Here is a 25,277-nt window from a genome sequence, read left to right on the forward strand (position 1 = left end):
GAATGTGAATTCTGAGCAATGTGATTCAATGACCATCTGGAATGAGAGTGTGAATTATCCTCTGCCTCAAGACGGACCTAGGAATGTAACACCTGATTTGAAAAAAAGCTTCAATGAAAGGGCTTCAGAAGGAAGAAATGCACTGCACTGCAAACTGAATTATAATATCTGGTGAATATGTGCTTTGAACACATAGGGTGAAAAGAGAGCAGTCTGGGAGAGAGACAGGTTGGATTTTCTCCTTTTTTAAAGAATGCTTAACAATTTAAAAGCCAGTTCAGCTTCTGTCTGTGTGCTCGTGGTTGAAGGTGTGTGCTCGTGGGTCACGGATGAGAAAACCCATGTTCTACTTGAGAAAAGAAAGAAAGTCACACTCTTTTTCTGGAAACTAGGAAGCAAATAGAGCTGCAGTTGAACAGGACAAAGACCCAAACCCAAAACCAGATCTTGAAATCAATAGTTACTGACCAAAGTCAGTGCAACCGCTATCACCCAAGAAACCAATCACAGCATCCCATTATGTGCATTTTACTGAACCCTTTTTTTTAGCTTTCGTCTTTTTAACTCATCTTTTGTTTCTAATCTGCGTAAGTGTTTTATTATTATTTCTTCTCACATTTAGTAACTAGTAAACTCACTTGTTAACTCAAGCCTGGTTAAAACGTAAACTTGGTCTGGGAGAAAGGATCCATAAAGGAAGGGATACTTTTAAAAAGTAAGTGTTAGGACTAACCAGTTCATTCTGTCTCCTGGGACCTTAGCAATGTTGGGTATTGTGCCTGGAATTGTAATAAGTTGGGGAACCTTGGGTGGATGGGTGGTAGTTGAAAATGTGTTGCTGGTTAAAGCACAGCAGGTCAGGCAGCATCCAAGGAACAGGAAATTCGACGTTTCGGGCATAAGCCCTTCATCAGGAATGAGGAGAGGGTGCCAGGCAGGCTAAGATAAAAGGTAGGGAGGAGGGACTTGGGGGAGGGGCGATGGAGATGTGATAGGTGGAAGGAGGTCGAGGTGAGGGTGATAGGCCGGAGTGGGGTGGGGGCGGGGCGGAGAGGTTAGGAAGAAGATTGCAGGTTAGGATGGGTGGTATGCTGGTTGCAACACAAGCTTCCTATAGCTTGATATCAGAGGTTCAAAATGTGCAATGATTAGTAAGAAACTAATCTACTTCCTACTGCTGTGGTACGTTGCATGGGATATAGCATGGATGCTCACCGTGTTTTTCTGGCTGCTCCAAAATGTGCTAAATATCATCCTATTGGATTATCACATTCAGCTAATAAACACGCTTATGTATAAATTAATTGTCCCAAGAAACGAGCCTCCAACTGTTCGCACCCGGTAAGGTTATGACTTGAACAACCAGCCTGTGCTTGCATAACTGCAGAGTCCAACAGTGATTCTGCAATTGGACAACATTTGATCAACATTTCTGAATGTGCAAAAAGCCACTTTGGGATTATCAGTCTGGCTTGCAATGAAACGCACTTCTGTTTGCATAGGAACCTGTTCTTTGCATGCAGAAATAACATACACGTGCAGTATGTTTCAACTAGACGAGTGGCAGCCTATGTTAACTATCTGTTTCTTAGTGCCATGCTCAGACCAAACTAATCAGTCAATCTGGTTGGCTTAAAATTTAAACAAACCTGTCAGTTAAATATCAAGCAGCATTAATGGGCAAATTCTCCATGGCAACAAAGTGGAAGCCAATTTCCAACCAAATAGCACTTCCTGAATTTCTGGAAATATAGGCAATCCTGAGTTGCAAAGCGTTCTATTCTTAAATATGTTTGCAAGTCTATTTGGATACAAATCTGTCACAATGCTGAACTATATAAAATAGCCATTCGTAAACACAGGAAATGTTCATATATTGGATCTTTAAAATTGCACCCTGTATGAGATGCATTTGTAAATATGAGCGTTCATGTGTCAGATGTTTCTAAATTTGGTGCCCTCTGCCTAATCCATGATGATTTTCAGTTTATAGTATATTTTTACTTTATTTTTTTAGTTTGTAATAGACAAATAGCTTTTCCCTTTGAACAAAACACTAGATTTAACTAACTAACTAATCACACCAATTGTAACAAAAACTAGATTTAAATTGAAGATTGGGGCCACAGCTGTTCACGTTATATATTAATGATCTGGATGAAGGGACTGGGGGCATTCTCGCGAAGTTTGCCGATGATACGAAGTTAGGTGGACTGGCAGGTAGTACTGAGGAAGTGGGGAGGCTGCAGAAGGATCTAGACCGTTTGGGAGAGTGGTCTAGGAAATGGCTGATGGAATTCAACGTGAGCAAATGCAGGGTCTTGCACTTTTGGGAAAAAAGAATAAAAGCATAGACTGTAGGGAAAGCATACGTTCTAAACGGTGAAGAAATTCGTAAAGCCAAAGTACAAAGGGATCTGGGAGTGCTAGTCGAGGATTCTCTAAAGGTAAACATGCAGGTTGAGTCCATGATTAAGAAAGCGAATGCAATGTTGTCACTTATCTCAAGAGGGTTGGAATGTAAAAGCACCGTTGTGTTGCTAAGACTTTATAAAGCTCTGGTTAGGCCCCATTTAGAGTACTGTGTCCAGTTTTGGGCCCCACACCTCAGGAAGGACATACTGGCACTGGAGCGTGTCCAGCGGAGATTCACACGGATGATCCCTGGAATGGTTGGTTTAACATACGAGGAATGGCTGATGATCCTGGGATTGTATTCATTGGAGTTTAGAAGATTTAAGGGGAGACTTAATAGAAACTTACAAGATAATACATGGCTTGGAAAGGGTGGATGCTAGGAAATTGTTTCCGTTAGGTGAGGAGACTAGGACCCGTGGACACAGCCTTAGAATTAGAGGGGTCAATTCAGAACAGAAATGAGACATTTCTTCAGCCAGAGGGTGGTGGGCCTGTGGAATTCATTGCCGCAGAGTGCAGTGGAGGCTGGGACGCTAAATGTCTTCAAGGCAGAGATTGATAGATTCTTGATGTCACAAGGAATTAAGGGCTACGGGGAGAATGTGGGTAAGTGGAGTTGAAATACCCATCAGCCATGATTGAATGGTGGAGTGGACTCGATGGGTGAATGGCCTTACTTCCACTCCTGTGTCTGATGGTCTTATGGTCTTATGACTTGTCTTTACCGCCCTTCTTAAATAGTGGCACCACGTTTGCCAACCTCCAGTCTACCGGCACCTCACTTGTGACTATCGATGATACAAATATCTCAGCAAGAGGCCCAGCAATAATTTCTTTAGCTTCGCACAGAGTTCTTGGGTACACCTGATCAGGTCCTGGGGATTTATCCACCCTTAACCGTTTCAAGGCATCCAGCAATTCCTCTTCTGTAATATGGACATTTTGCAAGATGTCACCATCTGTTTCCCTACAGTCTATATCTTCCATATCCTTTTCCACAGTAAATACTGATGCAAAAAAGTCATTTAATATCTTCCCCCATTTTCTGTGGCTCCACACAAAGGCTGCCTTGCTGATCTTTGAGGGGTCCTATCTCTCCTAGTTACCCTTTTGTCCTTAATATATTTGTAAAAGCCCTTTGGATTCTCCTTGATTGTATTTGCCAATGCTATCTCATGTCCTTGTTTGCCCTCCTGATTTCTCTCTTAAGTATACTCCTACTTCCTTTGTACTCTTCTAAGGATTCACTCAATCTATCCTGTCTATACCTGACATATGCTTCCTTGCTTTTCTTAACCAAACCCTCAATTTCTTTAGTCATCCAGCATTCCCCATATCTACCAGCCTTCCCTTTAACCCTGACAGGAATATACTTTCTCTGGATTCTTGTTATCTCATTTCTGAAGGCGTCCCATTTTCTAGCTGTCCCTTTACCTGTGAACATCTGCGTCCAATCAGCTTTTGAAAGTTCTTGCCTAATACCATCAAAATTGGCCTTTCTCCAATTTAGAACTTCAACTTTTAGATCTGGTCTATCCTTTTTCATCACTATTTTAAAACGAATAGAATTATTGTTGCTGGCCCCAAAGTGCTCTCCCACTGACACCTCAGTCACCTGCCTTCTTTCCCAAGAGTAGGTCAAGTTTTGCACCTTCTCTAGTAGGTACATCCACATACTGAATCAGAAAATTGTCTTGCATGCACTTAAGAAATTCCTCTCCGTATAAACCTTTAACATTATTGCAGTCCCAGTCAATGTTTGGAAAGTTAAAATCGCTTACCATAACTACCCTATTATTCTTACAGCTAGCTGAGATCTCCTGACAAGTTTGTTTCTCAATTTCCCTCTGACTATTGGGGCATCTATAATACAATCCCAATAAGGTGATCATCCCTTTCTTATTTTCCAGTTCTACCCAAATAACTTCCCTGGATGTATTTCCGGGAATATCCTCCCTCAGCACAGCTGTAAAGCTATTCCTTATCAAAAATGTCACTCCCCCTCCTCTCTTACCTCTCTTTCTATCCTTCCTGCAGCATTTGTATACTGGAACATTAAGCTGCCAGTGCTGCCCATCCCTGAGCCATGTTTCCGTAATTGCTATGATATCCCAGTCCCATGTTCCTAACTGTGTCCTGAGTTCATCTGCCTTCCCTGTTAAGCCCCTTGCATTAAAACAAATGCAGTTCAATTTGTTAGTTCCACCTTGTCCCTGCCTGCCCTGACTGTTTGAGTCACTTCTGTTCTCAACTGTACCTGCCTCAGATTGATCTTTTTCCTCACCATGTCCCTGGCTCGCTCTCTCTCTCCTCCCTCCTGCCCCCCCCCCCTCCCCCACCTTACTCGTTTAAATCCTCCCAAACAGCTCTAGCAAATTTCCCTCCCAGTATATTGTTCCCCTTCCAATTTAGGTGCAATCCATCCTTCTTGTACAGGTCACTTTTACCCCAAAAGAGATACCAATGATCCAAAAATGTGAATCCTTCTCCCATACACCAACTCCTCAGCCATGCATTCATTTGCTCTATCCTCCTATTCCTGCCCTCACTAGCTCGTAGCACTGGGAGTAATCCAGATATTACTACCCTTGAGGACCTCCTTTTAAAATTTCTGCCTAACTCTCTCTAATCTACCTTCAGAGTCTCAACCTTTTCCCTTCCAATGTCGTTGGTTCCAGTATGGACAATGACCTCCTGCTGGATCCTCTCCCTGGTGAGAACATTCCGAACCCTCGCTGAGACATCCTTGATCCTGGCACCAGGGAAACAACACACCATTCTGCTCTCTCTCTGCTGGCCACAGAAACGTCTGTCTGTACCTCGGACTACAGAATCCCCTAACACAATTGATCTCTTGGAAGCCGACGTACCCTTCGTTGCATTAAAGCTAATCTCAATACTAGAAACTTGGCTGTTTGTGCTACATTCTCCTGAGTATCCATCGACCCCTACAATTTCCAAAACAGCATACCTGTTTGAAATGGGTATATCCACAAAAGACTCCTGCACTAGCTGCCTACCTCTCTTACCCTTTCTGGAGTTAACCCATCCATGTGACTGTATCTGAGACTTTCCTCCCTTCCTATAACAGCCATCCATCACATGCTGTTGCAAATTCCTCATCGCTTCTATCTGACTTTCCAACCGATCCACTCAATCTGATAAGATTCGCATTCTAACAGATTTATGGCAGATATAATCCGCAGTGACCCTTAAACTCTCTTTAAACTCCCACATCTGAAAAGAAACACTTGCAATAAGTGAGGGAGGGTAAGGACTGGATGGTCCAAAAGACATTTCGCTGTGCTGTAGATCTCTGTGACTTTTAAGTAATGGGTTAGCTGCACAGTGCTTTGAGGTAGTATGAGGATTCATAAAGCACAATCTGATTGCTTTAATATTTTCCTGCTGTCGGTGGTCTACAGACTTCTGGATGACTCTCGGCCAAACTCAGTAGACAAGGAAGTGAATCAGATTTCTATTTACTGACTATGGAGATTTATTTCTTGGATTGCTTAGTAATGTTAATGTTGAGGTGGATATTGATAGTCTAAGTGTGTGATCATGCTGTATCAGGTGTTACAGAGTCCTCTTCAGTATTCATTAACGGAGAAAAATTGAAACTGCTGAAAGTAGATCTGTAATTGAGTTGGTAAAAACAATGACTGCAGATGCTGGAAACCAGATTCTGGATTAGTGGTGCTGGAAGAGCACAGCAGTTCGGGCAGCATCCGAGGAGCAGTAAAATCAATGTTTCGGGCAAAAACCCTTCATCAGGAATAAAGGCAGAGAGTCTGAAGCGTGGAGAGATAAGCTAGAGGAGGCGGGGGTGGGGAGAAAGTAGCATAGAGTACTATAGGTGAATGGAGGAGGGGATGAAGGTGATTGGTCAGGGAGGAGGGTGGAGTGGATAGGTGGAAAAGAAGATAGGCAGGTAGGACAAGTCATGGGGACAGTGCTGAGCTGGAAGTTTGGAACTAGGGTGAGGTGGGGGAAGGGGAAATGAGGAAACTGTTGAAGTCCACATTGATGCCCTGGGGTTGAAGTGTTATGAGGCGGAAGATGAGGTGTTCTTCCTCCAGGCGTCTGGTGGTGAGGGAGCAGCGTTGAAGGAGGCCCAGGACCTCCCTGTCCTTGGCACAGTGGGAGGGGGAGTTGAAATGTTGGGCCACATGGTGTTGTGGTTGATTGTTGCGGGTGTCCCGGAGATGTTCCCTAATGTGCTCTGCTAGGAGGCGTCCAGTCTCCCCAATGTAGAGGAGACTGCATCGGGAGCAACGGATACAATAAATGATATTAGTGGATGTGCAGGTAAAACTTTGATGGATGTGGAAGGCTCCTTTAGGGCCTTGGATGGAGGTGAGGGAGGAGGTGTGGGTGCAGGTTTTGCAGTTCCTGCAGTGGCAGGGGAAGGTGCCAGGATGGGAGAGTGGGTTGTAGGGGGGCATGGACCTGACCAGGTAGTCACGGTCAGAAAGGTCTTTGCGGAAGGCGGAAAGGGGTGGGGAGGGAAATATATCCCTGGTGGTGGGGTCTTTTTGGAGGTGGCGGAAATGTTGGCATGTGATTTGGTTTATACGAAGGTTTGTAGGGTGGAAGGTGAGCACCAGGGGCGTTCTGTCCCTGTTACAGTTGGAGGGGTGGGGTCTGAGGGCAGAGGTGTGAGATGTAGACGAGATGCGTTGGAAGGCATCTTTAACCACGTGGGAAGGGAAATTGCGGTCTCTAAAGAAGGAGGCCATCTGGCGTGTTCTGTGGTAGAACTGGTCCTTCTGGTAGCAGATACGGCGGAGGCGGAGGAATTGGGAATACGGGATGGCATTTTTGCAAGAGGTAGGGTGGGAAGAGGTGTAATCTAGATAGCTGTGGGAGTTGGTGGGTTTGTGAAAAATGTGTGTCAAGTTGGTCGTCATTAATGGAGATGGAGGGGTCCAGGAAGGGGAGGGAGGTGTCCGAGATGGTCCAGGTAAATTTAAGGTCAGGGTGCAATATGTTGGTGAAGTTGATGAATTGCTCAACTTCTTTGCGGGAGCACAAGGTGGCGCCAATGCAGTCATCAATGTAGCGAGGGAAGAGGTGGGGAGTGGTGCCAGTGTAATTACAGAAGATCGACTGGTCTATGTAGCCAACAAAGAGACGGGCATAGCTGGAGCCCATATGTGTGACCATGGCTACCCCTTTTGGTCTGGAGCAAGTTGGAGGATTCAAAGGAGAAGTAAGGGTGAGGACCAGTTTGGCCACTGTTGGGGACTTCGGGAGAGGCAAAAACGGAGGGCATGGAGGCCCTGGTCATGGTGGATGGAGGTGTGGAGGGATTGGATATCCATGGTGAAGATGAGGCATTGGGGGCCGGGGAAACGGAAGTCTTGGAGGAGGTGGAGGGTGTGAATGGTGTCTTGAACGTATGTGGGGAGTTCCTGGACTGGGGGGGTTAGGACAGTGTCGAGGTAGGTAGAGATGAGTTCAGTGGGGCAGGAGCATGCTGAGACAATGGGTCGGCCAGGGCCGTCAGGCTTGTGGATCTTGGGAAGGAGATAGAACCAGGCAGTGCGGGGTTTCCGGACGATTAGGTTGGAAGCTGTGGGTGGGAGATCTCCTGAGGTGATGTATGGTCTGGGAGGTGATGGTTTGGTGATGGGGTGGGGTCATGGTCGAGGGGGGCGGTAGGAAGAGGTGTCCTCGAGTTGGCATTTGGCTTCAGTGGTGTAGATGTCAGTGCGCCAGACTACCACTGCGCCCCTTTTATCTGCTGGCTTGATGGTGAGATTGGGATTGGAGCAGAGGGATTGGAGGGCTGCGTATTGTGAGGGTGAGAGGTTGGAGTGGGGGAAGGGGGTAGACAGGTTGAGGCGGTTAATGTCCCGGCGGCAGTTGGAAATGAAGAGGTCGAGGGCAGCTACTCGGCCAGCGCGGGGGTGTCCAGGTGGATGCATTGTGTTGGAGGTGGGCGACGTTATTGAGTTGGTCATATGGAGTGAAACAACAAGTTCCTAAACTGACTTGTCACCTGATCTGATCATTTCAGTGCCACACACCCAAGTGTTAATTGTTCATATAAGGTAGATTATTTCATAGAAATTTCATAGAATCCCTACATTGTAGAAACATGCAACTTGGCCCAACAAGTCCACACCGAACCTCTGAAGAGTTACCCACCCAGATGCATTCCTCTGACTAATTCTCCTACACATCCCTGTACATTGTGGGCAATTTAGCATGACCAATTCATCTAACCTGCACATCTTTGGACAATGGGCAGAAAGCTGAGCACCCGGAGCAAACCCATTCAGACACTGGGGGAATGTATAAACTTCGCACAGATCGTCGCCTATGTATTGGTGAAAACTTGGCACACTGTTAGGACCATATTTATTGTCTTAACAAAATCTTGTTTCTTGAGCATGACTTTCTTTGGATATCGTAGGAATGATCATAAGAGGGACCAAGATAATTTTATTTTGTTGGTTCCTTTTGATTTTCAGGAGCTCCTGATTAAAACTATTTCTAGCTCATGCAGTCACGCCGTAACATTGTCTTCTACATTTATGTTGATTTTTATTTGGCATTTCCTTCTTTAAATGGCACGAATATCAAATACAACATTGAAAGACTTGTATCCAATCCTGAACGAAGGATTAATCAGATCAAAGTATTATTGGTGTAATACTTTAAAGAAATAAGAATGTGTAGAGTAACAATAAATGTCAAATATCTAGTCATGCTGTATCACTATGACTCTGACTCTATATCGTATCAGTGATTTGAGCTCTTGTGACTTTTTCCTTTCAACCTTGAAATCAATTGAAACCTAAATGAGGGAGTTGTGTAGAGATGAGATGTTTCGCACTTGATTGTCTGCCAAACTCAAATGTGAGTAGCCAAGTGCATGAAAAATATAACTGCAAGAAATTAAGTATCAAATTCCGAGACTTTGAGAGTGATGAGTTGGGGCAAAGCAGGCCTGTGGAAAGGGAGAAAGACTGTTTCCCTAAAATTAATACTTCATTTAGCTGATTTGGTCAGGTGTTGGCATTGCTTTTAAAATTAGCAAGATAAAGTTTATATTGTGTTATCAGGTATCATGGTGTACATTCAACTGACCAACTATGATAAATGTTAGTATACAATATTGAATTTCAGCGCCAACAAAAAAAAGAGTTCAGCTTATCATTTACTACTTTAAGGAAGCTCTGTATATGATTTTAAAAATGGCATAATAAACTTTTCCATTCGATTGCCTAACTTCAGTCCTATTAGAAATCTGAATAGCATAGTTTAGGCATGCTCTCTTGAGTTGCGACTAATTGTGACACCACCCAACATGGCAGAAGGCTGAGTCACTTCCCCTTTGTAAACAAGGTGGAGCTTGTAAGGATCATATTACTTGCACTATTTGAAAGATTGTGATTTGCTGTCTTTTTTTTAAGATTACTATATTTGTTATATTGTGGCTCAATATTTGAAATGAGATTTTCATATTGTTACATGAATACTAATTACAATCGGAAATACAAGTCATGTTCCATGTATGATGAATAACTGGAGCATTTCGATATTCTGCTTTTTTTGTTTTCCATGTGGAAATATTATCTCTTACTGGATGAATGTGATATATTTATATTTGAGGCCCCACTTGTTTCTGCCCATTACATGTGTAGAATGTGATTATCTCGCAAAGATTTTGCCTTGTTTTTGCAGATTATTGACTAGCTACAAATTACAACTCCAAATCAATGTATAAATCTTATACCAAGTTAAAGTTGTTATTTGATAAGTTTGATTACTTTCCTTAAAATTAATTAAAACCTTAATTGCACAAATGAGATTAAACAGATGAAAAACATACATGTATAGGCTGTTCATAAGTAAATTAACATTGTTTTGTCTATTTTAACTTGCAGCTTTTGATTTTAAATATCAATTGTGAATTGACCTGCTTATGAATGTCATTGAGTATGTGACAAGCATTTGCTCAGGTATCAGCAATGTAATAGGTAAATGCTGAAGCATAGGGACCATCCGTTCAGTCTCTTTTTGTCTTTTTAGCTGATGCCTCAGCTGCCATAAATAGAAACCTGTCCCCTGTCCATGTTACATCTCCAATGCTTTGGAACCTCCTGTGAAGTGCTGCTGTACTGAGTCTTGAGGAATTTATTTGATTCCGTTCCTGCTGCTTCTGGTTGCTGATCCTAATTATTTGTTGTAATGGTGTGTATATTGGGTCTAGGTCAGTGTGTTTGTTGATGGAGTCCATGGATGAGTGCCATGCTCCTAGAAATTCTCTGGCTGTCCCCTGTTTATTTTATCCTGTTATTGTTGTATTGTCTCAGTTGAAGTTGTGGTCCTGGATGTGATGGTGTGAAGATACAACAAGAGCGTACAGAAAAGCTACACATGGACCAGATCCTGAACTACAAACACAACCACCCAAACACACAAGAGAAGCTGCATTAGGACCTTGTTCGAAAAGCCTAGGACATACTTCAGCACTCTCGACCTGTGAAAAGAAGAATACAAAGTCTTTGCCAAGAATGGATATCCCCACAACCTCATCCACAAATGCCTGCTAGACAAACAACGCAACGGGAACATGTCACGACCTAACACACTGGCCACACTACCTGATGTAAAATAAAGCTCTGACTGGACAGCCATACTTCTCCCAGCATTCAGATTCATGACAGCCCATAAACCGACAGCCATATTCAGACGACAACTCACCAGGCCAAAAGACCCAACAGTCATCGCGTGCAACACAAACGTAGTTTACAAGATTCCATGCAAAGACTGCATGAACCACTGTGTAGGGCAAACAGGCAGACAGCTAGCAATCCCCATTCATGAAAACCAACTAGCCATTAAATGCCACAGCCAGCTGTCCTTAGTAGCCATATGCACTGATGGCAAGGACCACAAATTTGACTGAGACAACACAATGACAATAGGACAAGCTAAACAGAGGACAGCCAGAGAATTCTTAGAAGCATGGCACTCATCCATAGACTCCATCAACAAACACATTGATCTAAACCCAATATACTGACCACAACAATGAACAACCGGAACTGGCAACCAGAAACAGCAGGAACAGAACTAAATACATTCCAGAAGACGCAGTGCTTCACAGGACACTCAAAGCATGGAAGATGTCACCTAGACGGGTTAAAACGTCTGCAGGTCAGCCAACATACCCACAACTACGGCACCTGAGCTACAAATCTTTAAACAAGGTTTGCATATAAACTCTTCCAGACCTTTTACACGCATTTAATTGGCATGTTGGTGATCTATGATAATCTTCTTCATCTGAGTGAGCTGTTTCAAATACATGCCAGAAACAAATAGGCAGATGATGTGAGCCATTCTAGTTTGATGTAAGCATCTGTTACCTAGGGCAATATATGGATAGATCCTCCATGGGAGACTTTGCATCCCATAAAGTTTATTTAATGCTGTTAATGAATCGATTTTAAGCTGTAACAACATTATAGCAAAGTACTCTTTGAAAATGCACGGTCTAGAGATTCTTATGATGTGGAGCAAGATAGATACAGAAAAAAAAATTTGTATTCATGGATGACCTTCGATCACTGGTTGCCCCAAAGTGGTTTTCAACAACTGAAGTACCTTGGAAATATAGTTGTTGTTGTCATATGAGGAAATATGGCAGCTAATTTGCACATAGCAAGCTCCCAGTAATGGTAATGTGGTACTGATTTTATTTCTGATAAATGTCATAAACAACTTATCCTATTTTGTTTGTAAAATGGCACCATGGGATCTTTTACATCCCTCTGAGGGGGCAAACTGGGCATCTGTTCAACATCTTGCCTGAAAGATAGTGTTATGGCCAGACCCCCTCCAAACATTACAAGAAGATAACCCAGATCCTAATGTTTTTGAACAGGTGTACAGTGGATATTCTAGGAGTGATGCAGCTGGTCGAAATCCTTCAGTTTTAAGCTAAGCAGAATTTATTTACAATGTATTGAATGAAACACAAATAAAAGAGAACAGAATAACTTAACTAATCCGAAAACCCAACAGACTACCCAACTTAATGATGCTGTTCCAAATTCCTACAACAATCCCCATAAATGCCCCTTGGCAAAAAAGGTAAAATCAAACACAGAGTCTGACAGGAGAGAGAGAGGTGGCAGAGAGATTCAGCATGGAACACCTTCTTCCATTTAGCTGTTTTTTTTGGATTCCCAGCTAACCACTGACAAGCAGCTCTGAACAGTCAGCCTGCTAAAAACCAAACCAAACTAAACCAAACCAGACCAGAGTAAGGCTGAGCTGGGAGCACTGGCCACTTCCCTTTCATTATACAAGTTTTTTTTAAAACTTGAAAGCCTTTTTGCCTGAGGCAGTGTCTGTAAACAATAAACAAATTGGCCCTAAAACCCATCTGAACTAGACCCCCGGAACGTCTGTTTTTGTTTGAGGGCTTGTAAATGCAAAGATAACATAACCTTCGTCACGATAGTAGTATCTCTGGTGCCAAATTAAGTACATCACTGAAGCATGAGCATAGATTTTGTGCTGAAGTCATGAAGTGGGATTTGAAACCTCAGCATTCTGACTTGCAGGAGAGAGCATCTATTGTGCCAACTAATAAACATACCAGGTAAAAATAAAACTGTTGAATTGGAAAGTGAGCACTTACTAGACTATAATGCACTCTAAGCTTAATTCCTTTTGCTATAAAAGATCGCATGTAATTTGACATTGTTTGTGGAAAGGAATGTTATTGTTTGGAGATCAATAATTTAAGCCCAAGGGCACCTCTGCAGATATTCCTAAGGTTAGTAGGCCCAACCGCCTTCAGCTGCTTCATCAATGGCCTTCCCTCCATCATAGGGTCAGAAGTGGAGATATTTGATGATTTCACAATGTTCAGCAAATCCTCAAGATACCGAAATGATCCATAGCCATATGCAGCAACATCTGGACAGTCATGGCCACTGATTCAGAACCTCAAAGTACTCGTGGATGTTTTTAATTTGTACTTCCACGATGTGTTTTTTAAAAGAGGGTTGATAAAGCCAAAAATAGCTGCAGATGCAAATTCGATGGCTTTCTGGGAAGAGAGAACCACCTACTGATGCAAATGGAATTTCAAGCGACAGCTTTCCAAAGGGGTATTGTAGGGAAGGGATGGTAGTGGTTGGGGTGGGGGGGGGTGCTAGGGAGAGGCAAGAGAATAGACTAGGCTATGATCTCTTGTTGGCAGAAGTGGGTACTGCAGATGCTGGAGATTAGAGTCAAGATTAGAGTGATGCTGGAAAGGCTCAGCACATCTGGCAACGTCTGAGGAGCAGGAAAATTGATGTTTCGGGCAAAAGCCCTTTATCAAGAATGAGGCTGAGACTCTCGGAGGTGGAGAGATAAATGGCAGGGGTGGGGCTGAGTAGAAGATAGCTGAGTGTGCAATAGGTGGATGGAGGTGGGGGTAAAGGTGATAGGTCGGAGAGGAGGATGGAGCAGGTAGGTGGGAAAGAAGATTGACAGGTGGGACAGATCACGAGGACCGTGTTGAGCTAGAGGGTTGGAACTGGGGTAAGGTTGGGGGAGGGGAAATGAGGAAACTGGTGAAGTCCACATTGATACCATGGGGTTGAAGAGTCCCAAGGCGGAAGGTGAGGCATTCTTCCTTCAGGCATTGGGTGGTGAGGGAGTGGCAGTGGAGGAGGTCCAGGACCTGCATGTCCTCTGCAGAGTGGGAGGGGGAATTGAAATGTTCGGCTATGGGGCGGTGGGGTTGATTAGCGCGGGTGTCCTGGAGATAGCATCCATCGAAGTTTCACCTATACTTTCACACATTATTTATCGTATCTGTTGCTCCCGATGTGGTCCCTTTACATTGGGGATACTGGACGCCTTCTCACAGAGCGCTTCAGAGAACATCTGTATAGAATTAAGTTTTACTTTGCTCAAAAACTGCATGAATCCATGTAAGATTCTGTAAATCCATTTTTTTAGATTTAGAATCAGTCTGAACATTGTGGCACAGCCCACACAGGGAAGCTAACACCTTCAATACATTATCTCGGCCGACATGACGACAACAATTGTTAATGTTCACTTGGCAATGTAACTTTTAAAAAAAGGTTTTTCAATTTACATATGAAAGAACTGAAACCAACATGGTCATTCTAAAAGATGAGTGACTTAATAAACAATCCACGTCTTTTTCAAAATATAATTTCAGTTATGTCGCACTGTAAACTTTTGCTATAAATTCTGTGTCTTGCAATCTTATGTTCACAACCACACGATGAAGAAGCAGCACTCCGAAAGCTAATGCTTCCAAATAAACCTGTTGGACTATAACCTGGCGTTGTGTGTTTGCGAACACTCTTATTTATGATCTCTGACAGAAGATTTTAAATACAAATACTTAGGAATAGCAGTTTTATGTTGTCCTGCTTGTGTTCTGACTTGTGTGAAAATTGACTTGTGAACAGAGCCTGTTTAACAATCCCTCCCCACCCCTTTCCGCCTTCCGCAAAGACCGTTCCCTCCATGACTACCTGGTCAGGTCCATGCCCCCCTACGACCCACCCTCCCACTTTCCCCTGCCACCGCTGGAACTGTAAAACCTGTGCCCACACCTCCTCCCTCACCTCTATCCATGCCCTAAAGGAGCCTTCCACATCCATCAAAGTTTTACCTGCACATCCACTAATGTCATTTATTGTATCCGTTGCTCCCCGATGCGGTCTCCTCTACATTGGGGAGACTGGGCGCCTCCTAGCAGAGCGCTTTAGGGAACATCTCCGAGTCGCCCGCACCAATCAACCACACCGCCCCATGGCCCAACATTTCAACTCCCCCTCCCACTCTGCCGAGGACATGGAGGTCCTGGGTCTCCTTCACCGCCGCTCCCTCACCACCAGACGCCTGGAGGAAGAACACCTCATCTTCCGCCTCGGAACACTTCAACCCCAGGGCATCAATGTGGACTTCAACAGCTTCCTCATTTCCCCTTCCCCCACCTCATCCTAGTTTCAAACTTCCAGCTCAGCACTGTCCCCATGACTTGTTCGACCTACCTAGCTCCTTTTCCACCTATCCACTCCACCCTCTCCTCCCTGACCTATCACCTTCATCTCCTCCCCCACTCACCCATTGTACTCTATGCTACTCTCTCCCCACCCCCACCCTCCCCTAGCTTTTCTCTCCATGCTTCCGGCTCACTGCCTTTATTCCTGATGAAGGGCTTTTGCCCGAAACGTCGATTTCGCTGCTCGTTGGATGCTGCCTGTCTTTCAGCACCACTGATCCAGAATCTAACAATCCCCAGGGACTGCTTGCATACTGACAGCAAATAACCTCGCTGCTGAACTTTGTCCAGAGCTTTTATAGTCTGTATGCAGGGAAAAAGTACAAATGCAAATGTTTTGGCATTATGTCTCATTGCGTTGTCTGTCATGTTATGTAACAATTTTAAATGCACTGATTTTTTTTATCTCGATAAACTTATATTGAGCAATGCATGGCAGTGATGGCTTATGTCAAAAGTATTGATCAACTGAGCCAATCCGACTTTGCAGGACCCGATGTAGTTCTGTTAAATTGTTTTCAGTTGTTGCATTATCTTGCTCCTGCTCCTGCTTCTTTGTTCCTTACTTACAATATCTTGACTTAAAACATTCTCACTCAGCCTTCCAAATCGCACTGTGGTCTTGCTCCTCTCTATCTCTAATCTCCTCCAACCCCCACGTGACATTGGAGATATCCGCATTTCTCTAATACTGGCCTCTTATGCATTCCCAATTAAATTTGCTGTGCCATTGGTGTCCATGTCATCAGTTGCCTAAGCTCCGATCCCTGGAATTTCCTCTGTGTAACACTTCATCTCCCTACTTCGCTTTCTACCTATATGGCACTACTTGAAAACTACTCCTTTGATTAAATTTTTAGCTTGTATCCCTTAGTATCCTCCAAGGTTCCTTGAAACATTTTGTTATATTAAAAGTGCTATATAAATATGTTGTTGAATAGTTAAATGATATAATTACCACCATTATGTTGCACAACAACATTTCAGCTCTGGGAATTGGATCTTGCTCAATGTGATGAGGATGGCTGATGGGAAGTGGGAACTTTTCTGTCATTGAGGATAGCAACTTGCTTCTCGTACACTAATGACTACATCAACGTCACTTCCTACTCTCATCTGGAACCGGATAATCAATTTTACATCCAACTTCTACCCTTCTCTCATCTTCACCTGGCTCATCTGCATCTTTTCCCTTTCTTGAATTTTCTGTCTTTAATTGCAGGGATGGCCTATGTATTAATATCCACTAAAAACTTATCAATTTCTATAGCCACCTCAACTACACTTCCTCCCCCACCCTCCTCTAGCTTATCTCTCCACGCTTCAGGCTCACTGCCTTTATTCCCGATGAAGGCTTTTGCCCGAAACGTTGATTTCGCTGCACTTGGGATGTTGCCTGAACTGCTGTGCTCTTCCAGTAACACTAATCGGGAATACACTTCCTCATACTCTGTTTCCATAAGAATGCAATTCCATTCTTCCCATTTCTGTAAGTCCATCACATTTGCTATGATATTACTTTTTATAGTTGTGTTTCTGACATGTTTTCCTTTTTTTCAAATTTGGAATTTCCTCCCATTGTGGTGGACAGAGTCCTCAACAATTTCTGACCTAATTCTCTCATTCCTGCCTTTATCCTTTTCTCACAAAACTGTGATTAGTATTACATTTATCCTCAGTTCCCACTCCACTAGATTCCAATTTCAAAGGTCAAAGTGAGAACTGCAGATGCTGGAGATGAGTCGAGAGTGTGGTTACAGGGAGAAATGCCCTAATGAAGGGCTTTTGCCCAAAACGTCAATTTTCCTGCTCCTTGGATGCTGCCTGACCTGCTGTGCTTTTCCAGCATCACACTCTCTACTCCAATTTCAAAGGATCATGCTCCATCATTTCTGCCAGCTCCAGCATGATGTCATCACTAAACATGTCCTCTCCACCCCGTCAGCATTCCAGAGAGGCCATTCTCTATTCATGACAACTTGGTCAATTAAGGTGCCCCAGAACCTCATCCCTCTTCCATAGCACATTCCCATTCCCATAAAGGAGGTATAATGCTTGCCCTCTTTGCCCCTTCACGCTCCATGGCAAGAAACACCTCTTCCAGGTGAATCAATGTATTTCTTTCAATCTAGTCAAATGTATTTGTACTCTTAATGTGATCTCCTCAACACTGGGGAGACAAAACACAAGCTGGCTGACCATTTTGTGTAGCGCCCCTGCTCATTCTGTGCACGTGAGCTGGACCTGCCAGTCATTTGCTATTTCAAGACAATATCTTGGTCTCATGCTCACATTACTGTCCTAATCTCGCTGCAGTATTCCAGTGAAACCCAATACAAGCTGGAGGAACAATAATTAATTTTCCTTCTAGGAAATTTAGAGTCTTCTAGTATTAACACCGAAGTCATCAACTTCAGATCAGGAATTCTGTCCTCCATTTTGCTTCATGCCCAGCAACTGTGGTTTGCTTGGTTTTGTTTTGGTAGACTGACAGACTGTTAGTAGCTACTGTTAAAACGTACTCTGGATTTGTTTCTCCTCTAAAATTTTCACACAAGCCTCTTTTTAACATTTTCCAAAGATGAAAAAAAACTGCCTACAGTGTCATTGGCAATGCAGCCAATAACTTTGTCAATCAAGCCTATTTGATATTTTAAATATCGCCTACTTTTTAAAAACAATTCAGCAAGTTTGAAAATACTGAGTAAAAACAATAAGCAATGCAGTCGGAACAGAAACCGATTGGGTCTAAAATGGAATCACTTGGAATCAAATATAAGCTCAGAAGATATAGAAAGCAGAAAGTAGGCCATTCAGCCCATCGTGTCTGCTCTGCTATTCAATCATGGCTGATGGGGTTGAAAAGTCTATTTTCCCACTTTCTCCCTGTAACCTTGGATCCCTTTGACAATCAAGTACTTAACTATCTCTGTTTTAAGTCTACTCAATGACCTGGCCTGGACAGCCTTCTTTGGCAATGAATTCCACAGATTCACCACTCTCTGGCTAAAGAAATCTCTTCTTATCTCCATTCTAAAAAGTCTTCCCTTTACTGTAAGACTGTACCCTCAGGTCTTTGTTTCTCCTGCCAATGGAAATATTTTCCCAATGTCCACTCTGTCCAGGCCATTCAGTATTCTGAAAGTTTCATCAGATCTGCCCCTCATCCTTCTCAACTCCAGTCCCAGCATCCTCCAATGCTCCTCATGTTAAGCCTTTCATTTGAGTGATTATCAGGAAATGTGAGATTGCCAACTTTGAAATGAAGGCAGACAACTGGAATATTTCTATCTGATGAAAACTGTGAATAAGTAAAGAAAGATTTCTGATCTGGGCACCAAACGTCGTGAAGATTACTTTGTCCTTTTGTGGGGGTGTTCGGTCCAGACTGACTTAAGTTTTAACTGTTATATATGAGGACAGGTTATGCACTAAGCTGATTGTGTTCCATTGAGTATAGAAAAGAGAGACATTATCTAACCAAGGGTTTTAAAAATTATAAAAGAATTTGATGGCAATAGGTAAAGAGAAACCATTTCCTCTGGTGAGAGGATTCAATTCAAGAAGTATGAATCAACAAATTAAAGCAGGCAGGTAAGGGTTGAAAATTTGGAACCAGTAAATACATATCTCACAGTGGCAGAAATCTGAAACTTTTTTCCAGTCTCTCCCCTTTTGGAGCTTGAGTCAGTTGTTAGTTTCAAGACTAATCGCTAGGTTTTCTTCTTTACTTTAGGCATTGAAAGATATAAAGCAGAGTTGTAGATGAGTTCAGATTCTAATCTGTTTCCAAGATCTAATTGAAGAAAGTTAAAATCTTGCAGACTCTAACCTTACACCTTTAATGCATTGTCTGAGCTGAAATATCACTTTTATGAAATTTTAAGTTATCTCAGGAATGTGATTTGAAAGAAATTCTGGGATTTACTTATTAATGAATCGACATCTGCAACCCATTCTAAAAATTGAAAAACTTAACAGCAATCTAGGTTTGTTCAATATATCGCATCAGTTGTGTGACACTATGATCTTTTGCTATAAACTTTGTGTCCTATGATCCTACTCCACCAGCTACCTGATGAAGGAGCAGTGCTCCGAAAGCTTGTACTTCCAAATAAACCTGTTTGGCTGGTGTTGTCTTTTTTAACTTTGTCCACCCCAGTCCAACACTGGCACCTCCACATCATAATTGGTGAAGCAAGCTTGAGGGGCAAATTTTTACATTTTTTTAAATGTAACCTCACTTTTGATCCATATCCAAGACCACAGTTCAAAAATACATGAATCCCTCAGTGAGAACAGCATGTTGTTTGGCTGTTTTTTTTCCCCTAAATTGTATTTCTCCCTTTTCTTCTTGTAGCTAAGCTGCTTCCAGCGTAGGTTGTCTTTACTAATAGCTGAATGAGATAAAAGGATCAAGGGAAGAGGTAATGGTGAAATAAGATATTTAACTCAATGATTAGGGATGGTCATAATGAATGGTGAAGCAGGCTTGTGGGACCTACTTGTGCTCCTATCTTTGTTCCATGGATTAGACATTTGGTGGAGGAAGAGAAAAAAGGGCAGACATGGATAATACAACAGAGATGAAAGAAGTTGATCAGAATGAATGATACCCACACAAGCCTATCCAGCCGCAGGTGGGAAAGCAGTTGTGGAACACCGAGGATAGGAAGAAAATAGGCAACTTAATCATAGAAATAATATTTGATATTTTACTGAGATACTTGCCCCTTTTTTTTGTAGAATCCCAAAGCTCTGGGCAAGGGATGAACCAAACTGGATCAAACAATATACATCCAGAGTACATCGCACTTGGATTGGTACCTGTCTTCTTTCTCACAGGACTTCTGGGAATATTTATCTGCCACATTCTGACCAAAAAAGGTTATCGATGTACAACAGATAGAGAGTCAGAATGTGGTGAAAAGGTTGCTGACACTCAGATGGGTAAGAGTAGCAATTTATAAGGTAACTACTAAAACTCGTTAGTCTTGGACTAAGTAGTTCAACAATGTAAAATATATTGGTTATTAATGGACACTTCATTTGAACTGTTTTGTCTTTCAATGAAAGTGAAAAGATAATTTCTTCCATCCAGTCATTATGTTTAGATGGGAACTTTAAGACGGACTCTGGGATTTAAAGTAAACTATGGAAACTGTTTCTGACAGTATGTCGTGACTTCAGCATTGGAGTGATGGGCTATTTCCTTTTATATATTTACAAGTTATAGTGGGCAACATCATGAAGCAGATTTAGTGGAATTGAAATTAATATTTAGAAATATTTGGAAAGGCAAATCAGAGCAGAACTTGTACACTTAATGGCAAGGTCCTGGGAAGTGTTGCTGCACAAAGAGACCTTGTAGCACAGGTTCATTGTTCCTTGAAAATGGAGTTGCAGCGAGATAGGATGGTGAAGAAGGCATTTGGTATGCTTACTTTTATTGGTCAGTGCGTTGTATATAGGAGTTAGGAGATCATGTTGAGGACGTTGGTTAGGCCACCTTTTGGAGTACTATGTGCAGTTTTGATCTCCTACTTTAAGATGGATGTTGTGAAACTTGAAAGGATTCAGAAAAAATTTACAAGTCTCTTGCCAGGGTTGGAGGGTTTGCGCTATAGGGGGCGGCTAATTATGCTGAGGCTATTTTCCCTGGAGCGTTGGAGGCTGAGGTGTGACCTTTATAGAGATTTGTAAAATTGTGGAGGGAATGGATAGGCTAAATAGACAAGGTCTTTTCACCAGGGTAGGGCAGTCCAAAACTAGAGGGCATAGATTTAAATGAGAAGGGAAAGATCTAAAAGGGACCATAGGGGCAACTTTTAAAGAGGGTGGTGTGTATATGGAATGAGCTGCCACAGGAAATGGTGTAGATAGCTACAATTACACTATTTAAAAGGCATCTGGATGGGTAAATGGTTTAGAGGGATGTGGACCAATGCTGGCAAATGGGACTAGATTAATTTAGCCTAAATTCTAGTCAGCCTGGATGACTTGGACTGAAGAATCAGTTTCTATGCTGTACATCTCTTTAGCTCTATGACTCTAAATGCATACAGATCATCCAAACTGGGAAAGGCATACAGAAAATCTGTAATTAGCTTAGAAAAATTATTGCTGTGGACAATTTTAAATTGTTCACTTTAAGCAGTGAGCAAGTAGGGAACAGGGATTGAACTACCTAATATAAAAACATGAAGAGCTAGAGAAACTCAGCAGTCTGACGTTCATGTTATTTTACTTATCTTTGTTTTCTATTATATTGGTCCTTAGATTTCTGTGATAGTAATGAGTGCAATGCTGACACAGTTGGACAAATGGTGCATTATATTATGAAAAATCCAGGTAAGCCTTTGTTATAAAAATGTATTTGTTACATACAAGCAGAAGTGAACTATCATGGTCCTGTAGACTATATTCATTTGAGATTGTGGTTGGACTGCAGCAATTCTACAGGGGGAAAGATGAAATATTTCTTGATGGGATCACTAATAGGAATATGCCAAAGGCTGTTCTAGTGGTGCTCAAAATGTCAAAGAGAAACCTGGTAATAAGGCATTTCTCTGTTGAAATGCTTCCTACCATGCCTTACCAAGAAGAGTGAATATCCCCACCTTTAGCCCATTTCTCTTAATATCTTTAGTTAGCAAAACTGTACTGATGACTGGCCTTGAAGCATTAACTATTTTTCTCTCTACAGATGCTGCCACACCTTCTGAGTTTCTCCAGCATTTTTTTTGGGATTTCCAGCACCTGCAGTTCTTTGTTTTATTTTGGAGTGACTACTCAAAAAGAAGCACCTCACTTTCTAATCTGTAAAAAAAAATTGTGAAAAGTGGTGTAACTCGCTTCTCAGCAACTTCTTGTTGGTTAAATAAAATAAATCCCTGACATTCACTTTAAAATCAACAAGTAACAATTTATTTATCTAGCTGTAACAATGAACAAATTAACTAAACTATTAACAAACCGAATAAATATTTTCTGACTACTACCTAGTCCTGAATACATCAAGATTCTAATGGTATGTTGTTCCAATAAATATAACTCCCACCTTCAACCTATTGTCTAGCTATCACCATTGTTAGCAGTTAACCCGAGAATGCAACTTTAAAAAGAAGGGTTTTGTGATTTACACACGAAAGAAGTGAAACTATCACTGTATTCTAACAGATGAAAGGCTTAACAGACAATTAGTTTTTCAATGTATAATTTCAGTTACATCACACTGCAAATTTTTGCTATAAATTCTGTGTTACGATCGAACCCTCCATAATCGCCTGATGAAGGAGTGTCGCTCCGAAAGCTCGTGTGCTTCCAATTAAACCTGTTGGACTATAACCTGGTGTTGTGATTTTTAACTTTGAACTCCCACTTATCTTTTAAAAAAAATAGAATTTAGTCTTTTGAAATTACAGCCATGTATTCACTTCCAGAATGTTCTGTGTCGCCTTCCGTCGAATCCTCCAGGAACAACACCTCCAATTCTTCTATCAAGAGCGCCTTTTTCCATAGTTTCTTTGTCATTGCTATCATTATTAATACATAGGTAACTATGAGAGCCATGTTCTCGAGAGAGAGCTGTTAACACTGACAGGATGGCAGTGAACTTTGCTGATTTTCCAGTTGCCCTCTTCTTTTATACCCTTGATAACATACCATTATTTTGACAATCCGATTGGTCCTAGGTTACCAAAACGATCTGATTTAAATTTGATAGGTTTTTGGTAGCTAAGGACCTGATTTAAATTGATTGGCCAAATTTAAAATCAGTTGTTTTGATAAAACAGCTGCTTGGCCTTGCAACTCAAAATGTTTCTATTCAGGTGCTCCGTGTACTTGCAAACTCTCGCTGCTGCCAGATATTCATTTTTAACTCTGAGCAGAGGAAAAAAAAAGTCCATCTTTCAAAGGCTCCACGCAATACTTTCCCCATTTTACAATTTTACAAAGACCAACAGGAGATTGAAGGGTGATCTGGTAGATAATGTAGATACAGATAGCCATTCTCATCAGCTGATCATCCAATTATTTAATATTCACAACCAGAAATACAGGGGAGATGAGAAGAATAACTGTTTTATAAGGTGTGACCAATGACTTGACTCTTGCTGCTTATGAGAGTGATGGAAATGTAGACAATTAACCATTCCAAAAATAAAATGGGTGATATTTGAGAGAATTTATGCTGCTGGGTCAGAGAGAGAGCGCCATGGAATGGACCTGTCTAGTTTGCTGTATGAAGAGCAAGCATGGGCTTGATGGACCAAATTACCCCCGCCCTTGCCATAATAATGACATTATAAAAGATTGGTGTTTGTGTCAAGTCACTAATTTTGTGATTGCATTTTCAAAATTTACACTGTGCAGCCTGTTTCACTGACGTCACCCTCCCAAGTTTGTGCGTTCTTGTCAATTTTATACAGTAACGACAGTAATTACAATTAATTTAATAATTACAGTTGCTATTTCAAGGCTTCTCTATTTGTGCAAACTATGTTTGGACTATGTGGCCCCGAAATAGTTTCTTTTCTTGATGCTGTCACTGTTTGTATTGTACATTTGAATTTCTCGCTCAAGCTTGTTTGAAATAAACCACCACTTCAAAAATGAGCACTCTTTCGCTCCCATTGTAGCCTTGTCTCTTTTTATACTTTAATCTAGGTTTTAATTTTCCTTTGTTAGGATTTTGTTCAATTTCAAAGTCAACTTTGTGATAAAATTTTGTAGTATTAGACTGAGAAAATGTAGATGAATTTGAGCAAGCCATCAAAAGTAATTAGATTTGAATTGTAAAGTTTCAAATATCCATAATTCAGTTTGGGACTGAATGTTGTTTTTACTCCCTTGCAGCTAATGCTGAAGCATTACACGCTATGTTAGACCATCATACAGAAAGGTAAGCTTGCCTTCAAAGGCTTTTTATTAATAATACAACAATAATACAATAATAGTGGAAGCTAAAACCATCAGTCCACACAGATGGTTGGCTTATGTAGTTTTAGAGGGACAAACCTAAATTTTATATTTGGGTGATGCTATATTTAAGAGCTAGGTTTCAGAGGACAAAACAGTTTGTCCTAGGAACTGATCAGATAACTAAATTACCTGGGAGATAAACAATAGAGAAGGAAATAGTGACTAAGAATCTTATTGTACGAAACATCTCATCAATGCAGTTTAGAACAAACTTAAATGCGTGGAATATTCTCTTTGGCAGAATTTAGCTGAAATTCTTTGCTGGCTAAAAGCATTTAAGATCCTCAGTAACTTAAGGATTTTATTAAGTGTGTTGGAATAGGTTAACTGAGAAAATAGACAATTGCCACATCATAGCTAAAGAACATTGGGACAAGGAAAGCTCTGACTCAAGGTGGCTCTGCTTAAGACTCCATCCACTGCATTGAATTGGCATCTATAACCATGGGAATGGTTGGAAGAAATTTGAAGGGAATATTTTGTTGGAAGTAAGTGACTGGCACAAGAAATCTCCATCTGCTGAATCTTTGATTCACCTTCCAGTTTCTGTTGAGTATCTGCCTTAGGTTTTTCTGGGGCATAAGCCAGATGAGTGTGGAAAGAGGCTTCAGTTGAGAAGTTTCGGTTACAGTTTAAATAATTATAATGTACCTTCCTTGTTAAGAACAGATATAATTATTATACTTCCATGTTCTTTTGATGTTTGGACATAAATTACTTTGGTTCTAAAAATGAACCTTGTAACTTCGTTCCTTCAGTAAATACTTGCATTTTCAGATTTCAGAAACATAGTAAATCACATTGG

The 25,277-nt window shown here is 41.7% G+C and overlaps 1 protein-coding gene across 2 annotated transcripts in view; it reads left to right on the top strand.

Annotated features, from left to right (window-relative positions):
* The window catches only part of LOC132819622 (RELT-like protein 1), a 75,761-nt gene that overhangs the window by 16,455 nt on the left and 34,029 nt on the right, over positions 1-25,277 (top strand). For both annotated transcript variants that reach the window (XM_060831215.1, XM_060831209.1), the window contains exons 2-4: positions 20,234-20,437; positions 21,767-21,838; positions 24,347-24,392. In XM_060831215.1, the coding sequence (XP_060687198.1) occupies positions 20,234-20,437; positions 21,767-21,838; positions 24,347-24,392 (322 nt within the window). The remainder of the gene's footprint in view (positions 1-20,233; positions 20,438-21,766; positions 21,839-24,346; positions 24,393-25,277) is intronic.

The sequence above is a fragment of the Hemiscyllium ocellatum genome, chromosome 1, assembly GCF_020745735.1.
Source record: "Hemiscyllium ocellatum isolate sHemOce1 chromosome 1, sHemOce1.pat.X.cur, whole genome shotgun sequence".
Taxonomy (NCBI): Eukaryota; Metazoa; Chordata; class Chondrichthyes; order Orectolobiformes; family Hemiscylliidae; genus Hemiscyllium; species Hemiscyllium ocellatum.